This window comes from Mycteria americana, chromosome 3, assembly GCF_035582795.1.
Source record: "Mycteria americana isolate JAX WOST 10 ecotype Jacksonville Zoo and Gardens chromosome 3, USCA_MyAme_1.0, whole genome shotgun sequence".
NCBI lineage: Eukaryota > Metazoa > Chordata > Aves > Ciconiiformes > Ciconiidae > Mycteria > Mycteria americana.
In genome coordinates this window covers 131,037,222-131,049,419 of record NC_134367.1, presented here as the reverse complement: position 1 = coordinate 131,049,419, position 12,198 = coordinate 131,037,222, and the positions used below count along the sequence as shown (strand labels likewise).

At 37.5% G+C, this 12,198-nt stretch overlaps 1 protein-coding gene across 1 annotated transcript in view; it reads left to right on the top strand.

Moving 5' to 3' along the window:
- The first annotated feature begins 314 nt into the window (after positions 1-314).
- The window catches only part of EML6 (EMAP like 6), a 116,557-nt gene continuing 104,673 nt past the window's right edge, over positions 315-12,198 (top strand). Inside the window, exon 1 of the mRNA XM_075497030.1 lies at positions 315-511. Within this exon, the coding sequence (XP_075353145.1) occupies positions 315-511 (197 nt within the window). The remainder of the gene's footprint in view (positions 512-12,198) is intronic.

Below are 12,198 nucleotides of genomic sequence, written 5' to 3'. Positions count from 1 at the left end.
AGAAGTTGCCCGGGTCGCGCAGCGGCGGGGAAGCGGCAGCTGCTCGTCCTGGGCAGCGGCAGCGGCAGCAGCAGCAGCAGCAGATTATGGTGGCAGCGCAGCGGTAGGAGCGGCCCCGGCGGCGGCAGCAGCCCTGATCCGCGAATGTGTTTTCCGTTTAAGATCGTCGCTCGAAAGTGCCACCTGAAGCTTCGGCAGCTGGGCAGGGACCGCTAACGTTTTAAAGGGGGAAACCCTGAAGGGGGAAGGAGTTAAGGGAAGGAGGGGCAGCGCTAGGTTTTGTGTGTGCTTGTGGGGAGAGGGGATTGGTTATCATGGCGGATCGGACAGCTCCTAGATGCCAGCTCCGTCTGGAGTGGGTTTACGGGTACAGGGGTCACCAGTGCCGCAACAACCTGTACTACACGGCAGGCAAAGAGGTGGTTTACTTCGTGGCTGGAGTCGGCGTGGTTTATAACACCAGAGAGCACAGCCAGAAATTCTTTCTCGGGCACAACGATGATATTATCAGGTAAGGGGGCTGACTTCTCTGGTGGTGGGGTGGGGTGGGGTTTAAAGGGAAGGGAGGAGAATGTAGGGCTGGCAGAATACCCCCTCCTTGCGTCTTAAAGCTCAGCTTGTACCTGTCATTTTAAAGCAGCTCAGATTCGTTACCAGCAGTCTAGGTGAAAGCTGGGTTTCTAGATTCTGTTGATTATTATTGTTTTTTGTAGCAAAGCTTCAAAATATTGCTATAATAAGAGAGAAGGTAAGTTTTTCTATTGCACTGCACCAAAAGCAAAGCACTTTGTTTCAGTACGGAAATGCACTGGGAAGATCTTAGTGCAACAGTGCTGCAAAATCGTGGATCCAGCACCTTAATCTTTCCAGAGCTGGGACCCTAGCTCACCGATTCTGATGTCTTATAGAAGGCAGGTGTAGCTCTCCTTACACTCAGCAATTCCCAGCAAAAGAGTGCCATAAATCTGGCACGTAGGTCAAACTAATCTTTTTTTTTTAATATCATCTGGGAAAATTCACTCAAAATCAAGTTTAGCTGTTTGTACTCTGGCCAAAAAATCCTAAGCGTGCTGGTGCAAGATGGCTACAGAAGCACAGTCTGACCAATTTTTTTGTCTCTTTCTTTCAAATGCTGTCTAAGAAGTGGGTTTAATTGATGTCATTGTCTTACAGAAATACTAATTTTACTGTACCTCACAAAATAACGTAATAAAAATGTGGTTCTAGAGTTCAAGGTAGCCTTTTAAAAAATCTGTCCAAAATACAGAACTTTACATTGGTAAAATAGACAATTAATGTTGTCTCTACTACTTTGACAGAAATCTGAACCCAGAATATCCTTATAAAGGATGTTGCATGGTAACGACACTGCTCTGAGCACAGCTAACTGCTTCCCTCCCTTTTCACCTAATTCAGCATGAATGAAGCGTTTTCTTGATGATGTGAAACCAGAATAGTCCCAGGTGACTCATGGTGCAGTAGTACTGTGGAAACATCTGCTGAAGTCAGAGTTTTGACACTCAGTAGCAAAGTCGCATAATTGTCATATAATCATTCTGGAGCCTTGTTTACAGAAAACCATCCACTTTTCCCAGTGAGAGCTTTTGGCTGCTGTGTATCCTAGTAGCATTCTTTTCCTCCCCTTTATAATGCATTAAAGCAGTAGCATTTTGTGAAATACAGTGGATGTGCATAAAAGTTTATGCTGCTTTCAAAGATATTATCAGTTCCAAAAGGCTGTTTAAATAGACAGTTGGCTGCTCAGACCCTTCAGAGAAGAATGAATATTTTAGATGCATCTGCAGCGTCATGAAATTAAAGTTTTCCTTGTTGTAGGGATGTAAATTTCGATGCTCTGTGGAATATGAAGTGTAATCTGTGTACAGAGTTGTATATTTCTGAGCCTATGTTTGAATTCTCATTAAATACTAGAAATATAATTTGTCAAGGCACAACTACATATCTACATATATCCACTGGTTTTTGGTTGGACAGTGATGCTTTGGTTATCTCTTTTTTTTTTTTTCTTCTTTTTTTTTAAATACTCCATCAGCTGAGGAAAAAATGTCCCAATTATTATACTTAACAAAACCTCCCTCCCAAAACCAATGGTATTGTTGTACAACTTTTGTGCCTTTTATTTTAAGACATCTCATATTAGGAGACTGCTTTTGGCAGTGTCACATTTAGAAGGTACAATGGGAATAGAAAGAATATGAGTGTTTGGTATTTGTACTCAACACTGCCTATGCCTGTTGGACTCTTTAAAGAAAACCTGCAACCACCTGTTCAGATTAGCAGGTGTTTTGAGGGACTCACTGTATGTCCAACATACGCTTTGGAAAGATGAGTTTTGTTTCTGATCTGCAACAAGATCAAAATTCTGTAGGACAACTATAGTTTCAATGAAGGATGAAACGCTTGGGTCCAGAAAGCATGAGCAGGACCCAAATAACTGTTAATTTCAGTTTTAGTGGCCAAAAAAAGTTGCTGTCATATGGGGTTTAAGGAAGTAGAGAATCTCCAAAATGCTGCTAGAATATTCTATTGTTTGCACCTGGTAATGGTTGCCTCCTTTGCTTTTGATGCACTTTGCAGTCCTTATTGGTGTAATATCCTATCACTGTAAGTACTTTTAAGTAGATGGTTGCTTGTGTGGTTATCACTGATATGGCTAATAAATGCAGGAATTTAACTTCTCACATTTTAGGCTTCACAGCTATCATCCAGTTGAGATGAATGGGATGAATGTACTTATCCAATTTTTCTGGTTTTGTTGGTATTTACTTGCCTGAGACTGGCTTCTAAACAGCAGTGCATACATTTGCAGTCCAACAGGTTGTAATTTCTAAAAGCATTTGACACACAATTTAAAAAACCAAAACTTGCAGATTTTGGAAAATACTGCAAGACTGGAAGACCTTCAAGTGGGAAGGTCTTCTGCTTCCAAGAGCTGCCTTTAGCTCCATCTATGTTGAAAGGTTTCAGTGAATACTATTTTGGGGGAAAAAAATTGATGAACCCATGAATCAGAAGGTTGAGAATCTGTGCATTACCTTGAAGTGTTTATTAAAATCATGAAAGTGGATATTTGTCCTTGGTGAAAAGGTCACGTGTTTCAAAGTATATGTTTAATGTGTGTTCACAAGTTTAATAGTCCTTTAATAGTCCTGTCTCTTGTTTTATATCAAGATAACGCAGTTGGACGTAATTTAGTTTGGGATAAAGTAGGCCAGACTCTATTGGATTAAAGGAGAAGAAACTTTTTTTCAGATTCATATTTAAAAAATAAGCAACTGTTTGTGTAAGGAACTTAACATACTGCACTCAGCTAATAAGGTAGATGTTCAGAGTATGAACAAGTGATCTCTGACGTGTTTTGTTTCCTGGGCAAAGCCACTGAAGGTGCTGTGCTTCCAAGCTCTTCCTCCTATTAAGTTCATGATGAGATGAGGTCCGGAACTACCTGATTGAAGTGAGCCCTGCTTTGTGGAGGGGTTGGACTGGGTAACCTCCAGAGCTCTCCTTCTTACCTAAAGTGTTCTATGATTCTTTTGTTACTTCCAGTCATATAGTACAGTTCTTCTTGCATGTTATTTAGTTGTGGAATAGTTAATATTATTGATTAACATGTACTGTCATTATAAAAGAGGATCAACACATGGTTGACATGAATAGTATTGGTTCTGGTCTCTGAAGACTACTGATCCATTTTGTTTGGAGACTAAAAAGACACGCCATTTATGAAGTTTACTTTACAGTCAAAGAGCATAAAATACACCCTATTCTTCTCCCTCCTTTTTTTAAAAAAAGAAAGCTTTGATTATTGAGTACAGCCTAGCAGCTCGGGGTGGTGAAGGTCAGAATAGTCCTTTATCTGAGCTGTCAGCCCTACAGTTTACCCTAAGGTCTGTGTTACAGACCACAAAGCAATCATGAAGCATCTTGCATGGTAGCTTTCTATTTGATCGTTCTTGAAATGTGATCTGGCTGAAGCATCATAGCTAATGTGTAACAGCTATGTAGAAGTATAGCTGTTGCACCATTTTAATGGAGACAGTGTCATGTCAGCATCTCGTTACACACGTAACTTGTTTTCATTGAATTCGGTCATTTGTGCTTTGCAGGACGAGGTTTCAGAAGCTGTAATATTAACATATGGGGATTGTTTTCCTTCTTGAGTAATTTAAAAGTGGGTTTTTGCAGCAGCTCATTGTCATGGCTGTAAGTTAATGTATTAATGAGAATCTTGCAATTCATGCAGCGTCACTGCCTTCAACAAAATTAATGCAAATGTAGGATTTATGTTTAGTAACCGCTTGCAAGACTGGATCATTAGTTTTGGCAGTAATTGAACACTTTCAAAAGAACAGAAGGTTTTCTTACTTTTATATTGTGCGTTACTTGTATAACAATTAGATCGCTCCTCTTTTCTCTCGTGAAATGTTGAATGGAGGCAGTTCTGTCCTATAATTTTTCTGCAAGTTATGCATGTGAAATCTGCAGTTTATGCATGTGAAAGCCAAAAAAGCTTGACACACAAAACAGCAAAAATAAAACTATAACCAGTTGAGATACTTCTCATTATAATATAAAATATAATTGATTTTATTTATTTTTACAGAATTCGTTTGAAACGGAGGTTTCTAACCTTGAGAAATTTTTCCGATGGTGTAGTAATAAAGTTGTTATGTCTACCTGTTCTTGTATTTCCAAGAATTTCTGCAGTATTGAACAGTTTTCCTGAATATGTCAACACTTACTGAGAGAACACCTTTGACAGCATATTGAAGACTTCACCTGCACTTTTCATATGTCATGTGTTATCTGATATGCTGTAGTATTCTGCATTTACAAAAGCACATTTTCCGTTCCAATTGCCGTTAGGCAAGTCACTTGTGAGGCAGAGTGCCACAAGGGACTGCTCCCTTTTCTTAGGTCTCTCAGCAGTGTTTGCGGCCCAGGCATGGTACCTGGAAAGCCAGCCTGTTATCTATGGATACCAAAGCATGTTGTTTATGTGAGGCTGCTTACAATGTAATAGTGATGTCGGATTTATCAGAATATTGCTTTAAGTATGCTGGTGTGCGTGTTCCACTGTGCTGACAGATTGAGATTAAAAATGCGGATGTGCCAGTGGTGATGAGATTTACTGGGCTGCGAGAGTGACTAGAGGCCTGGTTTGTTCTTTAGAGTGATCGTTTCAGGAGACAGGATGCGTACTAGAACGTGACTGCACATTTTCTTGTCTTTCTGCAGTTGGGAAAAAAGAAATATGATGCTTGAAGCAGTGCCATGTGTTGTCGACTGTAATAAATGTAATTTTGGAATAAGTAAATTGATGGCAGAGGTATGCAAATCAAAACCTCAGAGTTAAAATATCTGAGTTGTACTTTAATATTTTTATTTAGCACTATGTATTATAATAATATCTCTGTTTATAGGGTGGTGCTTATTTGAAGGGATCTAAAATATTTTACGTTTAGTTGCCACCATTTGGATGGTAAATGACAGCACTTGTTTGCTATAGAATGATGTTCAAGTTATTGTGGTTATTTCTTATCATAAGTGCACGGAAGACTGTACTGTCTGTAGCTTGTGCGAAACCTTGACTTTCGTCACAGAAGGTGCGCATGTAGTCTGCTGAAATGTTGTGACCTAATAGCGAAGTAGCAATGAAGCCATCCGAGATTTTCAACAACAGGAATCCCAGACCTGTTTCTGAGGCAAGTGCTATGCAAGTTCCTATGCAAAGCCATTAAAACTTGAAAGGCATGACTTTGGAACAGTTAGGGTGAAGCAGAATCTGAGATCTGTGTGTACTAACGTGCTTTGGGAACTGTTTTGAGACAGTAGCTTGTTAAAGGAGTTTCATATTTAAGAAATTAATGCCCCGTATAAAACTCATCTACTCAGCTTATTGCTGCTTCTGCTTTCAATCGCAAAAAAACAGGGGAGAATGCCACTTATTTTGTGAAGTTCTGGTGGCTGCTCTTTTTGCTCTGCTTGATTACTGTGCTGCATTTAGATTTTAAGTCTTTACTGGGGCATGAGCTGCTATAAATATTTGTTTCTTAACTATCCATATGAACGTATCAGATGTGTTGGGATATATAGTACAGTGTCTTATTGAACATGATTTTTAAAATACATAGATCAATTAAAAGTCTAGAGGAACTCAGTAGGCATTTGTAGCAGTAAGTCTGTGAGAACGGCTGTCATTTAACTACAGTATTTAAACAGACCAGTCTGTATACATCCCAGTGCTATGTCAGATACAGTAGTAGAAGAATAAGTAAGATTTATTGCTTGTCCAGTCACAGCTCCCTTGCTTGTTTGAACAAGTGAAAAGATGTTTATTATTAAAAATCACAAGTGGAGTTTTAAGCGTTTAAATCATCAGATTGATTTAACTCATTTTCAAAATGGAAAAGAAAGAAACTTGTCCAACAAAATAGGAAGCACTTGTGTTCCTCTGTAGAAAATGTTTGGATCTCTATTACGGTTTTATCTTTTCACAGCTGAAAAAAAGACAAGTGTTTAAGTCTGTGTCAGCTAGTATATTACATTTTTTATTGGATTTGTGTGAAGCAACTCATTATCACACAGAACTGAGTATCCAGCTTATTAAAAATCAAGGTTTTGGTATGCTTTTCTTATATGGGAATTTTGCAGTTAGAGATTTCTTTGTCACATTATTTTACCTTTTTTTCCCCACTGCTTATAGTATCTTAAATTTTACAAGTTAAACTAAGCTTTTTTTTTTTTTTTACATTTGCTCTGCATTAACTCTGCAACTCTTTTACTTGTTTTGTTTTATTTCAGTTTGATTTAAGATGACTAGGAATCATCAGGTAGTGGTGCGTAATTGCTGTTTATCAGGATGAAAACTCATAGAAAATGCTTTTATATGAGTAACCTTAATTTCAAATTATCTTTTTAGTTAGAAGGATGGGAGGGAGGGGAAACTTATGGGACAGTTTTGTATTACCGTTTTCTACTATAAAACATCCTGCAAAAGTATACAAATCCTAATTTTTACAGAAGTTTATAAACTGCATCTTGTAGGACAGAAGAGATCAGCCCCCATGAACTCTTATTCCTGTCTTTCTTACTGACTAAATGGGTGTCAGATAGATTTATCTAAGCAACTTCCAGATACTTATTTTCTTTCTTCTAAGTCTTGATTAGGTTTTTGCAGGAAGAATCACATCTTTCTTTTAACACTTAATGGAAAAATAATAATGTGTATTTCAGCAATTAGTATTAAAAATTCATACTTTTGCCCATGATAACTTGTTCATAACTGGGTATCTCAAGAAAGAATTGCCTGGCAGGGCCTACGGATGTCCTTCCAACACTTTCACCCCACAAACTGGCAAGTGAGGCTTTTCAAATGAGGAGGTGCAAGTTGCTGTAGTCCGTGCTTCAGGCTTTTCCTCAAGGACACGAGGACTGCACTTCCTTTGGTGAAAAGGGAAGAGGGAGTTTTTTGGTTTTGTACTGCATTGCAGAAGAAAGCTCCTCTGCTATAGTGTCTATCTGAGAGTAGAAACAGGGTTTTCAGTTTCATGGAGATTACTATTTATTTAAAAAAAAAAAAAAAGTCTTGGGCGAGAAGGAACTGCAGCACTATTTGTAGCAACACTTCTGATATATCTCTGTAGAAGGACAAACTGCTGGAACCGTTTTCAGGTACCATAAATACTTCTATGAGGTATCCTCAATGACTTTAGTACTAGGCTTGCGCCTAGCATCCATATACTTTCTACAGCTTGAAGTGTTTGAATGCTCTGCAAAAGTAGGAGGGGTTTTAAGGTCTTTAAAAGAGTATTCTGCTCACTTGCCTACTGCTCAGTTTTTTAGGAACCTTGGTAAACAGAAAAAATGCCTACTTTTTTTCCTGCTTAGACTCTTCTTTGGAATAGCATCTTGTTTTTCATGAGATGCATTTCTACCCCAAGAACATATAGTTGTCTGGAGTTTCTGTCTGACAGACATGTTGAATTTAAATTCTTCTTTAAAGGTGGTATTTATAACAGACTTGGAATGAGACCTCCAAACCTTTAGGTAGGCCTGAACTTAAGGCCAAGTATAGACTATATGTTCTCATCTGTCTTGAAGACTGACATGATGAACCAACCCAAGAGATCTCTAAAGGAAACATTCAACCCTGCTGCATCTTCAGGGACAGTGACATTGGATTCAAAGACATTGGATGCATCCAGGGAAGAACATCACAGTGCTTTTGTCTGGGGTCATTGGTATTGCAGGGAAGGGATTATATGCATTCTGCAAATATACTGGAAATAAAAGTTACTGGTTTAGTTTTCACATAATTTCTACCTTACATTCCAAACAAAATTGTGCAAGTTGTTGAGAACAACTTAATAATGATGTATTACTCAAACGAAACAAAGGGGCATTGCTGTTTGTGTGACTTTGCATAGTGGTGATGTTCAGGGTGTCCGTTTGCTTTTGCAACCTCTTGAGTTTTTTGCACTTACCAGACATGACTAACACCATGGCAAATCACCTCAGCATTCAGAGATTGGACTTGTTCCAAATTTCGATAAGTGTTTTGTCTTGCTGTACACGTTCAGATTTCAGAATTATTGGTGAGGTGTTTTGCATGTACTAATATGGTTTTCATATAAAATACATCAAGTTTCTTTAAACAGTCTAACAGTAGAATGAACTTTGATACACTGTATCTTATTGATACAATTTCTGTTGATGCTGGCGTTGAAGTCTATCTTTTGTGATGGATTGGAATACGCTGAAACTATAGTAATAAAATAGAATACAAAATAAACTATACTCTGAGAGAGATATAACAACTCCTTTCTTTTGGTTGCCTAACTCCCTGTTACAAAAGATTTTACTGAATTTTTATCGGGAATTTTGAATGCCTTCATTATTTTTAGCAGACCTGAACGTTCAAGGGATAATCCTACACGAAAGTTGCTGACTAGTAATACGGTTTATATATAGTCATACTAATATTGATGCATCCACATCAAAATTGGGCATGTATTTATGCAAAACGTCTGCTTCCTCGTCTTCGGAAATTGTCTTCCATATGCAGAGATAAAAATTGCAAGTGTCATTTGCTCTTATGCTGTCTTTAGTAGTAACTTATTACTTGCAAATATTAATTGCAAAATAAGGGTATTTATAACAGTTTCGGGCAAGATGAGCTGAACTTCTGAAGAATTCAGGATACAGTGTAATATTTCCCTCTTTTTTAAAAAAAAAGAAATGTTGTTTGTTCTAGAAATGATTAAGATAATTATAGTAAAAAAAGACAAACAATAAAATACGCCTTCAGTTTATTACAGCTCTACTTGCAGTTAAGGTTAGAGCATTTTTTTCTTTTCACCCTGACTAGTCAGACCATACTTTCCTTCTTCTATGTATCTTAAGACATATTTAACAAAAGGTTAGTCACAGTCAGCTTCTCACCAGTCACAGTCTCACCAGAAAACATGTTAACTGTAAATTTCCTTAATTTTTTGTTTCATATCTCTAGTTTTTGAACATTGTTCATAAGATACCTAAAGGAACTTCTGGCTTAGTTCTCCAAATGCTGGAATCTATGATTAGGTAAAAGTTGAGCTTTCTCTTTGGCCTTCTGTCTGGCAGAATATAAAAAAGATGATTACATATATGTGACAAGTTACACTAACAGGACCAACTCTTTGGCCCTGTTTGCACTGGTGTTGAACGTGTACTAGTGTGGCTGAATTTAAACAAAGGTTTAGCAGTCGGTCTATAGCAGATTCCTCATTCCTCTAGGATTCTGAGATTACTTTCTCATCTGTTTAGAAATTATATATTATTTTAAGCACCCATTGAAATGCTGCTCAGTGAAGCTCCTCTTTCGATTAGCAGCCGTAAAACAAGTTTGTAATACGCAATTATGCTCCTGGTCCAAGGTCTTATGCACACATAGTGACTACTGCATATGGGCTGGCTCTACTACTTCTAGAGGTTTGCGTTTTGCTTTAAATATGTGGCAACAGGAGGAGGCCACAAATGTCTAAAAGGATATTCTATTGAGTCTTTAGGAAAGCTGTCTTTTGTTGAAAGAGCTATTTTAAAACTTTTGCTTGCCAGGCTGAACAAGGTTGTCTGGTCATATCTGGGAATTGGATATAACCATCTCCGTTTGACAAGCTGCTTTTGGGACGGGCAGTTCTGTGCTGTATCCCTGATTCTCCGATGAGACCTGCTCTCTCAGATTTCACAGAAAGCAGAACTCCAGGGTCAGAATCTCTGCTTTGAATAGTTTGCTAAGAAGTCAAGAGAAAAAGAGAAATAATAATAGGCAAGAGAATGAGTCACGGTGCTTACATAAAACCATAAAAAGTTATCATTCCATGTTTGTTTATATAACTCATAGTATTAGTCTCACAAAAAACAAGTTTAAAAGGCATTCTTTGGATAACTGTAATCTCTCTCAAATACAGCATTTCATGGATCTTGGTAGTGTAATAACTTTACACCACCTGCTCTTTCGTATTTGTGTCTGTGACTGGCTGCACATCCAATAAAACAGGTAAAATTAATAACTATGTGGATAATTAATAACTGTATATTGCATAAAGAGATACACGTGTTCTGAATAATAGAAGGGGTCCTATATTATGACAGTGTTTAGTGCAGCCAGTTCTACTGAAGAAAAAATAAGCTGAAGTGGTTTGTGAATATCTTTTCAAAATATATGATCAGTCACTCACCGGAACATGAAGATTAGTGAACATTTCCAGTGACACTCTGGCTCCTCAGCAATTTAATACTGAAAATTTTACCTACTGTTGCTTATATAAAATATTATTTTAATTACATGGCATTACTTTTAATTTGAAACTTACTGTATTTACATTTTATAACAATTCCTTTTTAAGCAACCATAAAGCAATCTTGTCAACATTGCTTAACTCAAGATAAGTTACTATCAAGTCAGATTGTGCATGTAGCCTGCGGGCTTTGAACAGCGTGTCAAGTATTTACGTAGTTTCTTTCAGTTATCTAGCTTAGGTGTTACTTGAGAAACTAAATTCAGGAGCCTAAGTTAATACAGTCATCAAAGGCAAACTGTTTCTAGGCAGGCAATTCAAACCTCTTCTAAGTTGGTTGCCTAAAATAACCTTAAGTAGAGGTACTGGAAGATTTCCCTTCATACGTTTTTTTCCAACTATCCATTTTGTAGCCAGCACAGAAGAGTAGTTATCTGATTCAAAGAACACGCTAAATTTGCAAAGTCAGTCTTCATTCTTTGCTATTTCTCTTATCTTTTTGCTAGAGTTACCACAGACATACTTGCTTTTCATCTGTCGTGATGGCTCTGTGTGCACTATCCTATGTGCTAACATACTGTTAACACATGTGGATCATTTACAAAGTTTGGAAGTAAATTAATCTTCAATGTCTAAAATTTCTAGAAAATACTTGGATTTCCAGGGCTTATTTGTATGCTATGATTAGTCATGGCATGATGTTAAGAGAACTAAGATGTACATCTTTAGATTTCTCGTGTTAGTATTTTACACTTAAAAATCTTTACGCTTTTCCGAAATCTTTACAATTTACTAGTGTAACTCTGCTGAAACTTTTTATACAAATTTCTGTGATTCAGAGGACATTGAACCTAGCTCTGAATTGCATGATTTTGATATTGATTTTGAAGCTCTGCTCTTTAAAAACATCAGCATGAGATGTCATTCAAATTAGACTGTGTCAGTGATGAACATAACAATTGCAAGAGATGCTAGGAGTCCTGGTGTATGTAAAGACTCCTGTTTTCACTGCTTATATCTTATATAGCTCTTCATGTGTTTGCTAGCAATGATGGCACTGAGTCTATCTGTATGTGACCTCTGCTGTTCTTGGAGTAGACTGCTTAGACTCAGTTCAAAACAAGTGAAAAAGCCTTCAAGTTGTATAAATCGGCATACTAGGTTTTGGGTGAGAAAGAGATTCACTTTCCAAAATCTGGTGAATACACAAGTGTGACTAGTCATGTGAGGAAATCTTGGATCTACACAGAAGATGGATGACAGCTATTTATTTTTGTAAATGCCTATCTTAAGAATATTTTCAATCTGATTAGATAGTATTTTTCTCTGAGAGTTGGCATAATGTGAGATATAATGTGATTTTTCTGTAAGAGGGCTGAGACCAGTGTCCATTTAT